This window comes from Scyliorhinus torazame, chromosome 1 (assembly GCF_047496885.1).
Source record: "Scyliorhinus torazame isolate Kashiwa2021f chromosome 1, sScyTor2.1, whole genome shotgun sequence".
NCBI classification, from domain to species: Eukaryota; Metazoa; Chordata; class Chondrichthyes; order Carcharhiniformes; family Scyliorhinidae; genus Scyliorhinus; species Scyliorhinus torazame.
The window spans coordinates 355,888,074-355,908,481 of NC_092707.1; the positions used below are offsets into that span (position 1 = coordinate 355,888,074).

The following is a 20,408-nucleotide window of genomic DNA, read 5'->3' on the forward strand; positions in this document are numbered from 1 at the left end:
AAACCCTTGTTGATTATTGAGTTCACTCCCACATGCATTCCTTTCTTTTACCCCGCAAGTACAATACACAAACTTCTTCCCAGTTTTTTTCTGGCATTCACCTTTAACAGGCGCCTTTTATTGTTGATCTTTGTCTATTATCAGAAACCAGCACGCAGTCTGTTATCATCAAATCCAATCCCAGCATTGCCAGATCATGTACAGCAAAAGATGAGGCCGGTTTGACGTTTGTTCTTGCGTTTAAAGGTCGGAGGTTGGGGGGGGGGGGGGGGGGTGCTTTTTTATTTATCTGGCCGGATGCGATAAGGTCCACTCACTGTCACCCACAGCTGATGGTTGTCAATTTAAAATCAGTCTGTGATGGAAGGAGCAGCGTGGCATTGGCCCGGGGGGGACATCCTCATCTCTGATAGACAAATATTTCCCCCGGCCCCCACCCCCTGCAAAATAACCCTGCCCCCAGTCAGTTTAATATGGCTCTGTGGTACTGGCACAAGTGCTGACGTCTGAGCAACGCAGTGAAAATTTAAACGAGACTCGTCTCCCGTTAATCTCTTCAGGTATAAATAGAGAGGCGCTGGTCGGCAGACAGAGTGACAGAGACGGTCTTCCCCAGCGTTTCCTCAGAGCAATCCCGGGCAGCATGGAGTACGCCAAACAGATAGTCACTCCAGACATGAACGGCGTGTGCTGCGCCAAGAAGTTTGTGGCCAGCTGCTTCGAGAGCTTTGGCGACCAGGTTTTCGAGCCGAAGAAAGTGACGGTGCAGTGGAAGGAGGCGAAGGCGCCGGGCGGAGCGGATGCACTGGCTGCGCTGGAGGAAGCCTACACCAGCATCCTCCGGGGCCTCGGGGAGAACCCCGAGAGGCAGGGGCTGCTGAAGACCCCCAGGAGAGCAGCCAAAGCCATGCAGTTCTTCACCAAAGGTTATCAGGACAGCATTCCCGGTAAAAAAAAACAATTCCCTTTCAATCTATTCGATTGCACCTGCTGGCTTTCTATGTTGCATTTTGTGAAGCGCAGTTTAGTCAACTCGAAAGCGTGATTGTCGTTCACTCCATGGCGCACATCACTTAACCTGTGGAGAAATGAATATAACCGAGCGTTCAATTTGAGTTGGCGCGCGATTTTTCTTGAAGCATGTCTTCACTCACAAACACCGCACCACTGTCAAGCGAGCATGTAAGGAGCCAGCAGCAACAGGTTTGATGCAGATTGAAACGGGCGAGTTGGAAGATCCATTCCGCCTGATATTTGTGAGGACTGACAGCAGTGTGACTAAACTCCCTATGATGCGGAGATGCCGGTGTTGGACTGGGGTGAGCACAGTACGAAGTCTTACAACACCAGGTTAAAGTCCAACAGGTTTGTTTCGATGTCACTAGCTTTCGGAGCGCTGCTCCTTCCTCAGGTGAATGAAGAACTCCCTAGGGTCAGGTAGAAGGATGGTGGCGGCCATATAAGTTGTCGCCCATTTATATGACCCAATTGTTGGCTCTGGTCACATCCACAGCTGCCTGTATGTGTGTGTTTTTTGGCACAGATAGGCAAGGGCAATGGAAAAAGAACCTTCAGCGGGATTCACCATTCCCTGATGCTGATAACGTGATCGGGTGGTGAATCCCTTCCGGTGCCGAAATTGGGGGGGGGGGGGGGGTGCTGGGGTTCTATCCTCCGCCCCTCCAAAATGATGTCATCGCGTTGCGTGCCACATGCCATTGGAACGGCATTGGTGCGTCACCTGAAGGCCCAAGTTTCCAACCAAGTGGGGGCCATGTGGTATCAGCAGTTGGGAACCTGGCATGGCAGCTGCGGTCTGTGGCCAGCGCCGCCACAGTCAGTCGGGAGCTGTGCTGCTGGCTGGGGGGGGCTTCCGCGAGGATGGGGGGATCGGTAGTGAGTGGTCAGGGGCGCACTACTTGGCAGGTCGGGCCTGCGCACGACCGGCGCCATGTTTTACAGCGCGACCGCTGCAGGTCTTCGGCTTGCACATGCATGGCCATGGACCCGGCCATTCTCCAGCCGTTTATATTATGGGAGCTGGGAGTTTTACTCGGCAGTGCTACTAGCCCCGCACCGGTCACAGGATCGTTGAGGGTTCAGTGCCGATTTTGGTGTCATAAAACACCACAGTTGGCATCGGCACTTAGCCACAAAAACAGTGAATCCAGCCCCAGATGTCAGCTGCATGCAAAATGTTGTGGATTGCAGCTCCAAACCTGTGATTACAGCTGAGGGAGTGCTGCACTACCTTCGAGGTACCTTCTTTTTCATTCAGCCTGGAGTCGCCATCATGCCGGTGGGGTCTCTGTCTCCTCCTCCTGTCAGTCACCCATTCTTCTTCTCATCCCCCAGTGTTTAAGTCTCTCACATCACATCTTTCTGTCAGGTCATAGAGCTTCCTTTTTCTCCTTCCTGGCAGGGAATGTTTATTGGCCCCAGTCCCAAACCTGGACAAGTGCAGAGGAAATACATTTGACTGTCCACCCAAATCAAAATGATTATTGATTATGAATGGAAATTATAATTTTGGTAGCAAGAATGAGGAGAGACGACATATAACTTAAGCTGTAAAATTATCAGGACTGTTTGAAGTTGGCAGGACAGGGTGTGGCATGTGGGATGTGAGTAGAGGCACAGAGTACAGAAGAAAAACCTTTGTATAGCATTGGTTAGGTTTCAGTTGAGGTTTTGTGTCCAGTGCTGATATTTCACTTTAGGAAGGCTGTCAAGGTCTAAGAGAGAATGCAGAGGAACGTTACCAGTGATAGGAGACTTCTAAGATTTCAAAATCTTGACCATTCTGAAACTGGCTGAGTAGAGACACTGGATGATTTGATTATCAAAATGAGGTTATTGAGCTCAATTAATATCCACAAATTAACATTTTAGAAACAGCAGTAGCCAACCATCAGCCTCTGGGTTTCTCAGAGTGACTAGGGCGCATTGTTCTTCTGGATCTTCTCTTGCCTTGTCCTGTCCCAGGACTCACCTTCAACCTTTTCATAGAATTTACAGTGCAGAAGGAGGCCATTCGGCCCATCGAGTCTGCGCCAGCTCTTTGAAAGAGCACCCTACCCAAGCCCACACCTCCACCCTATCCCCATAATCCAGTAACCCCACCCAACCCAACACTAAGGGAAATTTTGGCTACTAAGGGCAATTTAGCATGGCCAATCCACCTAACCTGCACATCTTTGGACTGTGGGAGGAAACCGGAGCACCCAGAGGAAACCCACGCACACACTGGGAGAACGTGCAGACTCCGCACAGACAGTGACCCAAGCCGGGAATCGAACCTGGGACCCTGGAGCTGTGAAGCAATTGTGCTAACCACAATGCTACCGTGCTGCCCTTAACCTTCGTCAATGATGTTAAAAATCTTCCCCCTTTTAGCCTCTTGAGAAACCAATGCTGGACCCTTGCCATCAGGTAATCTGATTGGCTCTAAACCTGGCGGATGTCTCCAGCTTTTCACCTTAGCAACTCTCTGCTGGCTGGGGTCATACCTGGCACAAAGGAACATGGTTGTGGTGTTTTGAGGTTAGTCTTCTCTGTTCCAGGACATTACTCCGGGTAGTGTTCTAGGCCCAACCATCTTCGGCTGCTTCATCAATGATATCCCTTCCATCATACCGTCAGAAGTGGGGATGTTCGCTGAAGATTTAATGGTTCATTACCATTCACGACTCTTCAGATACATAAATGCTGAAATTCAGCAAGACATGGGCAGTATCCAGGCTTGGGCTGACGAGTAACATTTGTGCCGCACAAGTGTCAGGCAATGACCATCTCCAACAAGAGAGAATCTAACCATCTCCTCTTGACATCAATAGGGAAAATGCTGTTAGAATATATCTATTATAAAAGCTGTGATAACAAGACACTTCAAAAATATCACCAAGATTAGACAAAGTCAGTATGGATTTATGAAAGGAAAATCATGTTTGACAAACCCGCTGGAGTTTTTTGTAGGCGTAGATAGTAGAATAGTTACGAATGGGTGTAGTGTATTTGGATTTTCAGAAAATGTTTGATAAATGAAGTCCCAAATATGATAATGTGCACAATAGAAGCATCTGGGATTGGAAAATATATTGGCATGGATTGAGAATTAGTTAGCAAGCAGGAAACAGAGTAGGAATAAATGGGTCTTTTTCAAAGTGTCAAATGGTGACTAATGGGGTACTGCAGGGAACAATGCTTGGGGCCCCAGCTATTAACAATATACCTAAAAGGTTTGGATGACGGAACCAAATGTAATATTTCCAGGTTTGTTGATGAAACAAAACTTGGTGGGAATGTGAATGGTGTTAAGTGGCATGTTCAGAGGCTTCAAGGTGATTTAAACAAGTTGAGTGAGTGGACAAATACATAGCAGATGCAGTATAACATGGAAAATGTGGAGTTATCCACTTCGGTCGGAGAATGGCAGAGTGTAATTTAAATGGCGATAGATTGGGAAATATGGATGTACAATGGACCTGGGTGCCCTTGTACACCAGTCACTGAAAGCAAGCATGCAGATGCAGTAAGCAGTTGGGAAGACAAATGGTATGTTGGCCTTCATTGCAAGAAGATTGAGTACAGGAGCAAAGATGTCTTACTGCAGCTGTACAGAGCCTTGGTGAGACCACACCTGGAGTAGTTTGCAGTTTTGGTCTCCTTGTCTAAGAAACAATATACTTGTAATTGAGGGAGTGCAGTGAAGGCCTACTTGGCACTATAAAGATTATTATTATTTATTGACTGGAAAGATAGAAGAATAGAAAATTGGAGCAGGAATAGACAATTCAGACCTTTGAGCTTGCTCCGCCAGTGCAGATGATCGTGGTTGATCCTCTCTCTCAACGCCACATCCCCATGCTCTCTCATAACCCTTGATGCCTTTAGAGTCTAGAAATTGGATTACCATCGCTGAATCCCCCACTATCAATATCCAGGGGGTTACCATTGACAAGAAACTGAACTGGACTGGCACAATAGCTAGTGAGAGGCTAGGAATCCTGTGGTGGGTAATTCCTCTCCTGATTCTTCAAATCCTGTCCACAATCTACACGGCACAAGTCAGGGGCGAGATTCTCCCCAAACGGCGCAATGTCCGCCGACTGGCGCCCAAAACGGCGCCAATCAGACTGGCATCGCGCACCCCAAAGGTGCGGAATGCTCCGCATCTTTGGGGGCCGAGCCCCAACATTGAGGGCCTAGGCTGGCGCCGGAGGGATTTCCGCCCCGCCAGCTGGCGGAAACGGCGTTTGTTGCCCCGCCAGCTGGCGCGGAAATGACATTCGGGGCGGCGCGGGAGCGTCAGTGGACGCTGACAGTTTCCCGCGCATGCGCAGTGGGGAGAGTCTCTTCCGCCTCCGCCATGGTGGAGACCGTTGCAGAGGCGGAAGGGAAAGAGTGCCCCCACGGCACAGGCCCGCCCGCGGATCGGTGGGCCCCGATCGTGGGCCAGACCACTGTGGGGGCACCCCCCGGGGTCAGATCGCCCCGCGCACCCCCCCCCCCCCAGGACCCCGGAGCCCGCCCGCACCGCCCTGTCCCGCCGGTAAATAGGTACTTTAATTTACGCCGGCGGGACAGGCAATTTCTCGGCGGGACTTCGGCCCATCCGGGCCGGAGAATCGAGCGGGGGGGCCCACCAACCGGCGCGGCGCGATTCCCGCCCCCGCCGAATATCCAGTACCGGAGACTTCGGCAACCGGCGGGGGCGGGATTCACGGCGGCCAACGGCCATTCTCCGACCCGCTGGGGGGTCGGAGAATGACACCCCTGGAGTGTGATGGAATATCCCTTGCCAGAGGCACCATGCAAATCAGTGACTAATAGCCATTTGCATCTGATTAACGTGTGGGAAGCCCGAATCTCCAGCTCCCCGCCTCCCCGTGATGCTCTGGCCCTCTCAGCTGGGAGTCACACGGGCGTGAATTGGTGCAAGTATTTACAAACTGGGCCTCGGGCACCATGGCCATTGAGGGGGAGCTAGGAGGTAAGCAAACCTTTTGGTCTTGCTGGAGAGTGTATGAACATAGAACATACAGTGCAGAAGGAGGTCATTCGGCCCATTGAGTCAGCACCAACCCACTTAAGCCCTCACATCCACCCTATCCCTGTAACCCAATAACCCCTCCTAACCTTTTTGGGCACTGAGGGCAATGGCTGCACAGTATGAACATCTCCACCACATAACCAGCTGCCAGCCTCCTGGCAGGAGAGCACAAGGCTCAACCAGTGAGGAGACCCTTACTGGGAGAAACAGGAGAGGGACCACAGAGCCTATCGCTAACACCAGTTGCGGCAGCCACCGGTACCTCTGTTGGCAGGGATGGGTAATGAGGAGAGAGGTTCCCTACATCACTGATGGGGACAGTGCAGACTACATCATCTCAAAGGGGCCAGGGGTGGTGGAGAGAGGCATGTTGGTGGTACAGCGTGACCATGTAACCTCGCATTGGATGATCAATTGAATCCTCACCTTTCTGACATTCTCTGTTTCTCTCCCCCCTCCTCCACAGATATATGTGGCGGGATTCTCTGTCAACTGGTGCGGCACACCTCCACCGGAAGTGGGATTCTCCATCCCACCAGCCAGCCAATGTGGGCAGCCCCATGCCATTGGGAAATTCCCGGGCACGGGTGCGCTGCCGGCGCAATGGAGAATTCTGCCAGCGGAGAATTCAACCCATGGATTTCGGACTACAGCCAACATTGCTCTCACTCTGCAACAGCGGTCTTGCAGATAATCAGGGAAGGAGCCTGCCCTAGAAAAGCAGGGGCCAGCTAATGAGGCTCAAGTGCTGGACATCCCACAGGCTGAGGAGGAGGCGTGAAGTAAGCGCCGCATAAGGACATTTTTATATTATTGGCGCCTGTCCTTGATGAGCTGTCGGACCGCGTGTGCCAAAGACAACTCCGGCTCACCAGGGAGACCGTGCTCCACCTGTGCCAGATGGTGGTGCACCTGGCGCCGCCAGGGTATTGGAGGAGGACACTTGCTCCCGGTGGCCATGAAATGACAATCACCCTAAAGGTTTATGCGTTTGGCTCATTCCAGGGTCCTTGAGGAGACCTGTGTGGAATCTCGCAAATTTCTGCACATAGGTGTATCCGCGCTGTAACGGATGCCCTATAGGCCCGGGCATCAGATAAGTATCACCGTCAACCTGGACCAGGCCCATCACATGCCTGGACAGCAGGATTTGCTGCCATCGCTGGCAGGGTCCAGGTCCAGGGGGCGATCGATGGTACGCATGTCGCTCTGAGCATCGGTTCGACAAGCTGTGCCCTTCATCAATAGGAAGTACTTCCACTCCATGAATCTAAATGTGCGGCCACCAGTTGCACATCATGCATGTGTGCAGTCGATATCCAGGCAGTGTGAACGACTCGTACATCCTGGTGCACTCGTCAGACCCCGGCACCTTCGAGCGCTGCCCTGGATGACAGGTTGGCAAGTGGGAGACAAGGGTTACCCGCTGCGATCATGGTTAATGATACCTAATCAGAGACCCCAGACAAAGGTGGAGAACCGTTATACTACCATCACACAGCAATCAGGAGCGTCATCGAGCAGTGCATCGGCTTGCTCAAGAAGCACTTCTGATGCCTGCACTGCTCTGGTGGGGGGTTCAAATTTAGCCTCCAGAGTGTCTCGAGCATCGTGGTGGCATGCTGTGTACTTCAGAACATGGCGCAACTGTGGGGCGACATGCTGGAGGAGGAGGAAGAACGGCAGGCCTCATCGGATGAGGATAGCCGTGGAGCCTGAGCTGATGGGTTTGTCCCGTGTGGTCCAGGACTGTAGCTGGTGGCATGTGTGTTCAAGGCTCCTGGCCAAAGAAGACAATACATGTGTGGGGGTTTCATGGAGGGTGGGTTGTCAGGGAGATTGGGAAGGTGGAGTGTTGGCCTTTAGGGGATTGGGGGCATGAGTGAGGGACTGGAGTGATGACAGGGAGACAGAGGTGGTTACTCACCCAAGCTGCTCGAAGGAGGTCGTTCACCTTACGGCATTGCATGTCGGTCCTCCTAGTGAGGCTGGCAGCAATGACAGCCTCTGTCACCTCGTAGAATCATAGAATTTACAGTGCGGAATGAGGCCATTTGGCCCATCGAGTCTGCACCGGCCCTTGGAAAGAGCACCCGACCTAAGGCCACACCTTTACCTTATCCCCGTAACCTCACCAAACCTTTCTTGGACACTTAAGGGCAATTTAGAAGGCCAATCCACCTAACTTGCACATCTTTGGACTGTGGGAGGAAACCGGAGCACCCGTGGGAAACCCACTCAGACACAGGGCGAAAGTACAAACTCCACACAGACAGTGACCCAAGCCGGGAATCTACCCTGGAGCTGTGAAGCAACTGTGCTAACCACTGTGCTACCGTGCCCACCTCTATCTGGGGTCTCTGCATAGGTATCATCCCAGGAGTTGTTGAGATTGGAGGGCACTGCGCACTGGGGAAAAGTATGTCCCTCCTCTCCTCAATGGTGTTCAGCATTCGGTCGATCTCTGACTCCAGGAACCTTGGAGCAGATATTTTAGCAGCTGTCTTCTTGGCTGGAATGACACTCTAACAAAATTTACAGTGCAGAAGGAGGCCATTCGGCCCATCGAGTCTGCACCGGCTCTTGGAAAGAGCACCCTACCCAACCGCACGCCTCCACCCTATCCCCATAACCCAGTAACCCCACCCAACACTAAGGGCAATTTTGGACACTAAGGGCAATTTAGCATGGCCAATCCACCTAACCTGCACATCTTTGGACTGTGGGAGGAAACCGGAGCACCCGGAGGAAACCCACGCACACACAGGGAGAATGTGCAGACTCCGCACAGACAGTGACCCAAGCCGGGAATCGAACCGGGGACCCTGGAGCTGTGAAGCAATTGTGCGAATCACTATGCTACCGTGCTGCCCTCTGTGCACAGTCTGTGATGAGTGCAGCGCTTGAAAGCTGTTCCAGCTTGTCAGGCTGTGAACGAGAATCCCGACCCCAGTGAATCAGATGCCTGCAGGGCTGGAAATCGTGCAGGCTGCACTTGGACTGGGTGTTGGCCCATTTGCATGACATCATGGCATGCGCAGTTCCTGCGATTCTACACTGGAGGCAGTAATTAGTCACCAGAATGGAGAATCCAGCCCATTATAAATATTATAAACTCCCTCAACATAATTCCTGAAGCTTCCTGCTATTTTCCACCACCTGTGCTGAATAAGCTGAATGTAGAACCCCCTTTTTGCTGCTTCTTTGTTCGTCGTGAAAGGGAAATAACAGCCTCGAAATTCCCAGATGTCAAAGAACAAACAAAGAACAAAGAAATGTACAGCACAGGAACAGGCCCTTCGGCCCTCCAAGCCCGTGCCGACCATACTGCCCAACTAAACTACAATCTTCTACACTTCCTGGGTCCGTATCCTTCTATTCCCATCCTATTCATATATTTGTCAAGATGCCCCTTAAATGTCCCTATCGTCCCTGCTTCCACTACCTCCTCCGGTAGCGAGTTCCAGGTACCCACTACCCTCTGCGTAAAAAACTTGCCTCGTACATCTACTCTAAACCTTGCCCCTCTCACCTTAAACCTATGCCCCCTAGTAATTGACCCCTCTACCCTGGGGAAAAGCCTCTGACTATCCACTCTGTCTATGCCCCTCATAATTTTGTATACCTCTATCAGGTCGCCCCTCAACCTCTTTCGTTCCAGTGAGAACAAACCGAGTTTATTCAACCGCTCCTCATAGCTTATGCCCTCCATACCAGGCAACATTCTGGTAAATCTCTTCTGCACCCTCTCTAAAGCCTCCACATCCTTCTGGTAGTGTGGCGACCAGAATTGAACACTATACTCCAAGTGTGGCCTAACTAAGGTTCTATACAGCTGCAACATGACTTGCCAATTCTTATACTCAATGCCCCGGCCAATGAAGGCAAGCATGCCGTATGCCTTCTTGACTACCTTCTCCACCTGTGTTGCCCCTTTCAATGACCTGTGGACCTGTACTCCTAGATCTCTCTGACTGTCAATACTCTTGAGGGTTCTACCATTCACTGTATATTCCCTACCTGCATTAGACCTTCCAAAATGCATTACCTCACATTTGTCCGGATTAAACTCCATCTGCCATCTCTCCGCCCAAGTCTCCAGACAATCTAAATCCTGCTGTATCCTCAGACAGTCCTCATCGCTATCCGCAATTCCACCAACCTTTGTGTCGTCTGCAAACTTACTAATCAGACCAATTACATTTTCCTCCAAATCATTTATATATACTACAAAGAGCAAAGGTCCCAGCACTGATCCCTGTGGAACACCACTGGTCACAGCCCTCCAATTAGAAAAGCATCCCTCCCTTGCTACCCTCTGCCTTCTATGGCCTAGCCAGTTCTGTATCCACCTTGCCAGTTCACCCCTGATCCCGTGTGACTTCACCTTTTGTACTAGTCTACCATGAGGGACCTTGTCAAAGGCCTTACTGAAGTCCATATAGACAACATCTACTGCCCTACCTGCATCAATCATCTTAGTGACCTCCTCGAAAAACTCTATCAAGTTAGTGAGACACGACCTCCCCTTCACAAAACCGTGCTGCCTCTCACTAATACGTCCATTTGCTTCCAAATGGGAGTAGATCCTGTCTCTAAGAATTCTCTCCAGTAATTTCCCTACCACTGACGTAAGGCTCACCGGCCTGTAGTTCCCGGGATTATCCTTGCTACCCTTCTTAAACAGAGGAACAACATTGGCTATTCTCCAGTCCTCCGGGACATCCCCTGAAGACAACGAGGATCCAAAGATTTCTGTCAAGGCCTCAGCAATTTCCTCTCCAGCCTCCTTCAGTATTCTGGGGTAGATCCCATCAGGCCCTGGGGACTTATCTACCTTAATATTTTTCAAGACACCCAACACCTCGTCTTTTTGGATCACAATGTGACCCAGGCTATCTACACCCCCTTCTCCAGACTCAACATCTACCAATTCCTTCTCTTTGGTGAATACTGATGCAAAGTATTCATTTAGTACCTCGCCCATTTCCTCTGGCTCCACACATAGATTCCCTTGCCTATCCTTCAGTGGGCCAACCCTTTCCCTGGCTACCCTCTTGCTTTTTATGTACGTGTAAAAAGCCTTGGGATTTTCCTTAACCCTATTTGCTAATGACTTTTCGTGACCCCTTCTAGCCCTCCTGACTCCTTGCTTAAGTTCCTTCCTACTTTCCTTATATGCCACACAGGCTTCGTCTGTTCCCAGCCTTTTAGCCCTGACAAATGCCTCCTTTTTCTTTTTGACGAGGCCTACAATATCACTCGTCATCCAAGGTTCCCGAAAATTGCCGTATTTATCTTTCTTCCTCACAGGAACATGCCGGTCCTGTATTCCTTTCAACTGACACTTGAAAGCCTCCCACATGTCAGATGTTGATTTGCCCTCAAACATCCGCCCCCAATCTATGTTCTTCAGTTCCCGCCTAATATTGTTATAATTAGCCTTCCCCCAATTTAGCACATTCATCCTCGGACCACTCTTATCCTTGTCCACCAGTACTTTAAAACTTACTGAATTGTGGTCACTGTTACCGAAATGCTCCCCTACTGAAACATCTACCACCTGGCCGGGCTCATTCCCCAATACCAGGTCCAGTACCGCCCCTTCCCTAGTTGGACTGTTTACATATTGTTTTAAGAAGCCCTCCTGGATGCTCCTTACAAACTCCGCCCCGTCTAAGCCCCTGGCACTAAGTGAGTCCCAGTCAATATTGGGGAAGTTGAAGTCTCCCATCACCACAACCCTGTTGTTTTTACTCTTTTCCAAAATCTGTCTACCTATCTGCTCCTCTATCTCCCGCTGGCTGTTGGAAGGCCTGTAGTATACCCCCAACATTGTGACTGCACCCTTCTTATTCCTGATCTCTACCCATATAGCCTCACTGCCCTCTGAGGTGTCCTCTCGCAGTATAGCTGTGATATTCTCCCGAACAAGTAGCGCAACTCCACCTCCCCTTTTACATCCCCCTCTATCCCGCCTGAAACATCTAAATCCTGGAACGTTTAGCTGCCAATCCTGCCCTTCCCTCAACCAGGTCTCTGTAATGGCAACAACATCATAGTTCCAAGTAGTAATCCAAGCTCTAAGTTCATCTGCCTTACCCGCAATGCTCCTTGCATTAAAACATATGCACTTCAGGCCACCAGACCCGCTGTGTTCAGCAACTTCTCCCCGTCTGCTCTGCCTCAGAGCCACACTGTCCCTATTCCCTAGTTCTCCCTCAATGCTCTCACCTTCTGACCTATTGCTCCAGTGCCCACCCCCCTGCCATACTAGTTTAAACCCTCCCGTGTGACACTAGCAAACCTCGCGGCCAGGATATTTATGCCTCTCCGGTTTAGATGCAACCCGTCCTTCTTATACAGGTCACACCTGCCCCGGAAGAGCTCCCAGTGGTCCAGATAATGGAAACCCTCCCTCCTACACCAGCTGTTTAGCCACGTGTTTATCTGCTCTATCTTCCTATTTCTAGCCTCACTGGCACGTGGCACAGGGAGTAATCCCGAGATTACAACCCTCGGGGTCCTGTCTTTTAACTTTCTGCCTAGCTCCCTGAACTCCTGCTGCAGGACCTCATGCCCCTTCCTGCCTATGTCGTTAGTACCAATATGTACAACGACCTCTGCCTGTTTGCCCTCCCCCTTGAGGATTCCCTCTACCCGTTCGGAGACATCCTGGACCCTGGCACCAGGGAGGCAACATACCATCCTGGAGTCTCTTTCACATCCACAGAAGCGCCTATCTGTGCCCCTGACTATAGAGTCCCCTATTACTATTACTCTTCTGCGCTTTGACCCTCCCTTCTGAACATCAGAGCCAGCCATGGTGCCACTGCTCTAGCTGCTGCTGTTTTCCCCTGATAGGCTATCCCCCCCGACAGTATCCAAAGGGGTATATCTGTTCGAGAGGGGGACAACCACAGGGGATTCCTGCACTGACTGCCTGCCCTTTCTAATGGTCACCCATTTCTCTGCCTGCACCTTGGGTGTGACCACATTTACATAACTGCGATCTATGACGCTTTCCGCCACCTGCATGCTCCTAAGTGCATCCAATTGCTGCTCCAACCGAACCATGCGGTCTGTGAGGAGCTCCAGTTGGGTGCACTTTCTGCAGATGAAGCCATCCGGGACGCTGGAAGCCTCCCGGACCTGCCACATCTCACAGTCAGAGCACAGAACCCCTCTAACTGACATTGCGTCAATTAATTAAAATTTGTCTTTTTTTTTAATACTTTTTTTTAAATTTCAAAGTTACTGTCAACTATCTGTTTCCTAGCACTAGATTTCTAATAAAAATGCGATAGCTAACTATAATACTCTCCGATCTCTGGCTTAGTTATCCTCTAAATTATAATTAAGTTATTATGTTTAATTAGTTCCCAAATACTCAAATTTTTTAAATTTAGGTTAGAATCCCAACCAGCCACTCTGGCCACAGCTTTTCTGTGATGTCACTTTAGTTTCCCCCCGACACACACAATTTGAAAAAAGGTATAAAAGTAAAAATAACTTACTTACCTTCTTACCTTCTGAGTGTCTGAGATGTTCTCAGGTTCTCTCGCTGACAGAGACTGCTCCTCCACCTCCGATCCTTGACCTGCACAATGCTAATAATATAATATGGCACTTACCTTACACCAATGGGTCTTATTATTAGGTTAGAGGAGGAGGGCGGGTGGGAGACACTACACGTGTAGTGTCTCGGGTTTCCTCTCCACCAGAATTTATTAGTTGGGGGGGGGGACGGGGACTTGCCAGAGGTCCGCGGGTCGAACTTCCGGTTCCCGCCTTATATAAAAACAAATAAAACAGAAAAGAAGAACAGACACGGGACCAGGCAAGGCTTTTAAATACACTACTCACCTCCAAGAAGGCCCCTGCGCACCGCTGCCGCCGAAATCCGAAGGGCTGCTCCTGTAAAGGCAAGGCTTTTTAAAGTAAGTACTCACCTCCCAGAAGGCCCCTGCGCACCGCTGCCGCCGAAATCCGAAGGGCTGCTCCTGTAAAGGTAAGGCTTTTAAATACACTACTCACCTCCAAGAAGGCCCCTGCGCACTGCTGCCGCCGAAATCCGAAGGGCTGCTCCTGTAAAGGCAAGGCTTTTTAAAGTAAGTACTCACCTCAGATTTAATCGATGAGAATAGTTACTTTGCACACGGATTTGCATGGTGCAATTCTTGTCTTTTTCATAAAGCAAGTTGTCAGAGATGAGAGCATGATTACAATTGTGATTTAGGTAATAGATAAAACTTACAGCCAATGGTATAACTGTAGCAGTCCTTAATGTACATGTATCAAATTCCCCTCTATATAACTTTAATGGAGGCATGAATCCATTTATTTTAAACAAGTCAATTCTTCAGTTTAAATAAATGTGATCATTTTCTACAGGTCCCGTATTGAAATGTAGAAATGTAACAGGTAATTTTCTGATGTTGCACTCCCAAGTAAGGAGCCTCACCTACCTGAAGCACACGATCAGAATTTAGGCACACAGTGCGGGGGGGGGATGGGGGACACAGACCATTCACCACACAATCCTGACTTTCCAGCATTTGCTCCTTGTAGGTGAAGCTCCGACAGTGAGAACAATAATAATAATCTTTATTGTCACAAGTAGACTTACATTAACACTGCAATGAAGTTACTGTGAAAATTTTACTCCTCGCAACACTCCGGCGCCTTTTCGGGTACGCTAAAGAACTGAAAACTAGCCACCATATGTTTTTAGACCTCCATAAATGCTTTATCTCCACAGTGACTATTGAAACTAATGGCAGCTTGTCTGTAGCACAGTGGTTAGCACTGTTACTTCACAGCACCAGGGTGCCATCTTCAGTTCCCGCTTGGGTCACTGTGCGGAGACTGCACATTCTTCATGTGGCTGCGTGAGTTTCCTCCGGGTGCTCCGGTTTCCTCCCACAAGTCCCTTCTGCACTGTAAATTCTATGGTAAAATAACAGCCAAGATTATCTATGATAAGTCCTGAAAGACATGATTGTTAGGTGAATTGGACATTCTGAATTCTCCGTCTGTGTACCCGAACAGGCGCTGGAATGTGGCGTCTAGAGGCTTTTCACAGTAACTTCATTGCAGTGTTATTGTAAACCTACTTGTAACAATACTAAAGATTATATTATCTATCTTATGAATGGTTAGTCTCACCATATCACATAAGGAAGAGTGTCAGATCACTGATTCACAAACTAGGGAAGTACCTTTGTGTTGAAGGCATGAGAACATTGACTGAAGGAAAGTTCATCTGTCTAAAGCACTGCTTAACCTACATTTCAACCCCAACAGTGATGTGATGTTAACAAGAATGGTGGAGGAGGGCTGTTAAAGAGACCTGATTCCAGCAACATTTATTTGGGAGATTGCATCCACAGCGACCCATTCACTCCTCATCTCAATAGATTGAGTCTTGCGCTTATATTAATTTACAATCTGCCTTGACGACCTGTCCATAAATGTCACTGAAATAAAAAATGGTTTTTAAAATGTCTGTGGCTTTCGAGCCATTATGCAAGAATTCCTACAAAAATTAATGTCAGAAACTAATCTTCTAATTTTTATTCAGTTGCTTTGGGTATTGATTTCATGAATTTGTCACTCTATAGAATAGCTTGAATTAATTCGCATTTTTTTTTGCTAAGTATTTTTGCTAAATGATTTTTGCCAAGTCATAATGTTAAATACTGTAGAACATAGAACAGACAGTGCAGAAGGAGGCCATTCGGCCCATCGAGTCTGTACCGACCCACTTAACCTCATTTCCACCCTATCCCCGTAACCCAATAACCCCTCCTAACCTTTTTTGGTCACTAAGGGGGCAGCACGGTAGCATAGTGGTTAGCACAGCTGCTTCACAGCTCCAGGGTCCCAGGTTCGATTCCCAGCTTGGGTCACTGTCTGTGCGGAGTCTGCACGTTCTCCCCGTGTCTGCGTGGGTTTCCTCCCACAGTCCGAAGATGTGCGGGTTAGGTGGATTGGCCATGCTAAATTGCCCTTAGTGTCCCAAAAATGTTAAGTGAGGGTTACGGGGATAGTGTAGATACGTGGGCTTCAGTAGAGTGCTCTTTGTAAGGGCCGGTGCAGACTCGATGGGCCGAATGGTCTCCTTCTGCACTGTAAATTCTATGATTCTATGAAGGGCAATTTAGCATGGCCAATCCACCTAACCTGCATGTCTTTGGACTGTGGGAGGAAACTGGAGCACCCGGAGGAAACCCATGCAGACACGGGGAGAACGCGCAGACTCTGCACAGACCGTGACCCAGCAGGGAATCGAACCTGGGACCCTGGCACTGTGAAGCCACAGTACTAATCACTTGTGCTACCATGGTGCCCATACATAAAAGTTGCTTTATTCATTTGACCCCTGGCCATTGCATGCAATGTGTGTATGGTTAATACAAAAACAATCAATTGGAAGTGCAACATGTCACTGCTCCATCAAACTGAATATAGGCTCGACAGATGATTTCAGCAGCTTATGTTTGACGACAATACCTTTATAAGCTTGAGCAGATTCCTAACTTGGTGATTAATAAATAAATCTACTTAAAGTGATACTTAATCTCTCTGTATCAGCTGTTGCAATACAAATAGGTAATTAAATCTACCACATAAAAGATGGGTATCGGACTTTTACATCACACACAATTATCAGTCAAGCTGCATGAGGCAAATAATGACACCTTAAACTGGGTGAGTAGATTTTTCAGGCAGCAGGTCTCGTTCTGCCATCGTATGGAAGGGTTTGTGAGGGCCAAAAGATTGAGAGGTGGTATTCCTTTCAGCTGATCCTTGCTCGATTCATGCTTTACACAGAGGGAGGTTGCCCCACCTTGACAAATCGGCCTTCAGCCTCCACACCAAAATTGTGAAATTATATATTCCGAGCCCTCCACAATCCCAGGCCACCTGCACCCCCCAAGTACCTAAAGTGGATTGCCTCCAGACGAATAGCAGCCCCACCCCATCCCCTACTCCTGACGGGAGACCATAAAATACTCGCTCTTGCCTAGATTCATATATTTTTTTCAAATTTAGAGTACCCAATTCATTTTTTCCAATTAAGGGGCAATTTAGCGTGGCCAATCCACCTAGCCTGCACATTTTTGGGTTGTGGGGGCGAAACCCTTGCAAACACGGGGAGAATGTGCAAACTCCACATGGACAGTGACCCAGAGCCGGGATCGAACCTGGGACCTCACGCCGTGAGGCAGCAGTGCTAACCACTGTGCTGCCCTTGTCTAGATTCATTTTATACCCCGAGAACGACCTGAATCTCTGGATCATCTCCATCATACTCCCCACTGACATGCTCGGTTCCGAGATATACAGCAGCAGATCATCGGTGTATAGGGACACCCTATGTTCCATCGCTCACTATCCCTTTCCACAGCTCCTGAGCGCAATGACCAGGGGGGACATAGCACACCCTTGTTTTGTGCCCGGTGCACTGCAAAATACTCTTGCTGTTAGTGCGAACACGCACCATTGGTTCCTTATACAACAGCCACACCCTTGCCACAAACCTCGGCACAATTCAAAATCTCTCCAATTTCGCCTTCAAGTAACCCTGGTCTATTCGATCAAATGCCTTCTCTGCGTCCAGTGCCACCACCACATCTATCTCCTTTCCATGTGCCGAAGACCGGACCTCATTCAACACCACCTCACGTTCAAAACAAATGCCTGCCCTTCACAAACACCGTCTGATTCTCCCCAATCACCTTCGGAAGACATCCCCCCAACCTTGCCGCCAGCACCGTTGCCAATATTTTGGCATCTACATTCAGTAGAGATATGGGCCTGTACAACCCAAACTTCACTGAATCCTTATCCTTCTTTAGCAGCAATGAAATCGAAGTTTGCCCCATCGTTTGCATTAAGACATCCCTGCCTATCGCTTCCTCAAATATTCCCACCATCAGCGGCGCCAACATTTCTTAAAATTTCTTGTAAAATTCGACTGAGAACCCATCGGGGCCCGCCGCCTTCCCTGCCTGCATCCTCCCAATCACCTCCTTCACCTCCTGCTCTCCTACCAGCCCCTGCTGGCCTGCTCTATCCTCCTCACCCAGCCTCGGGTACTCCAACACATCCAGGAACTCCCTCATTCCCGTTCCTCCCCAGTGACTCCGACCTATATAGATCCTTATAAAGCTCCTCAAATACTTCATTGATCTGCTCCAGGGCCACCACTAGCTTGCCCATCCTATCCCGTATCCGAACTATTCCCCTCGCAGCCATCTCCCTCTGGAGCTGGCCGGCCAACATACACCTGCCTTCTCCCCGTATTCGTAGACCGCCCCTCTCACCCTTTCAACTGGTGCACTGCTTTCCCTGTGCACAATTGGTCGAACCTCGCCTGCAATTCCTCCCTTTTGGACAAGAGACCCGAGTGCAGGTCTCCCGCCTACCTCCCATCCACCTCTAAAATCTCCTCTATCAGTTTTTGGCGTTCCTCCTTGTCCACCTTAGCCTTGAACAAAATCACATTCCACCTCACTACTGCCTTCAGAGCCTCACAAGCCACCGACTGTGAAACCTCCCCTGTGTAATTAATCCCACATATTTCTTGATCACCTGCCCAATCTTATCACAAAAGCTTCAGTCCTCTAACAACTCCACACCCATTCTCCACCCCAGCCTCTGGGCCATCCCCTTCTCCACAATCATATCCAATCAATGGGGAGCATAATCCAAAATAATAATTGCTGAGGACTGCGACCTCCTCACCACAGCCAATAACTCCTTCCCCGCCATGAAAAAGTCTATCCTCGAGTACACCATGTGAACCGGGGAGAAAAACGAATACTCGCGTTCCCCTCGGGTGCAGGAACCTTCACGGGTCCACTCCTCCCATCTCCCTCATAAGCTCAGCCAGGGCCTTCAGCACCCCCTTCCATCTCTTCACCGCAAAACCCCTCAATCTCTGCACCGGCCCCTTAACCCACTCATGTCCACGGCACGATTCTGACCGGGGGGGGGGGGGGGGGGGGGGAGGGCGTCTCATCCCCCACCCCTCCTATCCACCATCATCATAACTCTGGGCTCTACTGTTCAGGCCTGACCCGCCCCATCCCTTTGTTACCATCGAACCCCCCCAGAATCCTCCCATCCACTTCCTCTTGCAAACACCTCTCCCAGCGAGCGCGACTGAGGCCTGTTCCCCTTCGGTTCCTGCACCATACTCCAATACTTCCCCACTATCAACTCATGGGGATCCGAGATGGCACCCAGCACCCTCTTCACATACCCCGCATCATCCCAGTTGGGGGCCATATACGCGCGCCAGTGCCACCAACCTCCCCTCTACCTGCCCCATCCCTTTGTTACAGTCGAACCCCTCCCCCTCCCAGAATTCTCCCATCCACTTCCTCTTGCAAACACCTCCCAGTATCGATTTCCCCCACCTTTCACACCTCCCAGCCCCATCAAAACCTATTCGACCAGGTCCCAACGACCGCAGCTCCTCCCCCTACAACACTCCTATGTTATTCGCTAAGTCTGAATAAAGATTGTAGACTTCCAGTTAACACAAATACTTTATTCAATGGGTTTGTTCTGTTTCCAGAGCTTAACACAATATAATACAGTCAAGAGGTATGACCAGTGAAGCTAAGGTAAACTGCCTATGCTGAGCTGTCTCTGTGTGCTGCTGCTCCCTAGCCCTGCGCTTCTGAAAGAGGCGGATCCTACCTTGGGCTGGACCCTTTATACCCGTCTCTGATGCCCTCTAGTGATGCTGTAGCTTCTACATCTGTCTGCAGTCCCTGGTGTATGTGCAGATGTATGTACAGATCACTACATCCCCCCCCCCCCTTTTATTGGACATGTTTTCTAGACTGGCTTCAAGAAAACTGTACATGGGGATTTCCGGTTGCGGCTATGCTGAGCTAAGTCGCACGTTCGGCAGCTCCCGCCAGAAACGGACTTTTGGACTCACTTGAGGGGCCCCAGCAGCATTTGTTCGACGGAGGTGACAGTACGATTTCCCCGGCACTGTATGGATTGGACCAGGAGTGGAGCGGTGAAAAAAGTAATTCTGGTGCAGCGAAAAGTGCGAGGGAGGAAAGCCAAGGTGGCGGCGGGTGGAGACCAGGCAGCGTGGGCGCAAAAGCAGCAGGAGTTTCTCAAGCGCTGCTTCACGGAATTGAAATCAGAGCTGCTGGAGACGATGAAGGCTTCGGTCGACAAGCTGGCCGAGACCCAGAAGGCCCAAAGGGCGGCGATCCAGGAGGTGCGGCAGAAGCAGAATAAGGACGAGATATTGGGCCTGGCGGTGAAGGTGGAGGCGCACATGCTGCATAAGAAATGGCAGGAAAAGTTCGAGGACATG

The 20,408-nt window shown here is 49.9% G+C and overlaps 1 protein-coding gene across 1 annotated transcript in view; it reads left to right on the top strand.

Annotated features, from left to right (window-relative positions):
- The first annotated feature begins 328 nt into the window (after positions 1 to 328).
- gch2 (GTP cyclohydrolase 2) overlaps positions 329 to 20,408 on the top strand; it is a 64,875-nt gene continuing 44,795 nt past the window's right edge. Inside the window, exon 1 of the mRNA XM_072510603.1 lies at positions 329 to 947. Coding sequence (XP_072366704.1) covers positions 644 to 947 — 304 coding nt within the window. The 5' untranslated portion in view covers positions 329 to 643. The remainder of the gene's footprint in view (positions 948 to 20,408) is intronic.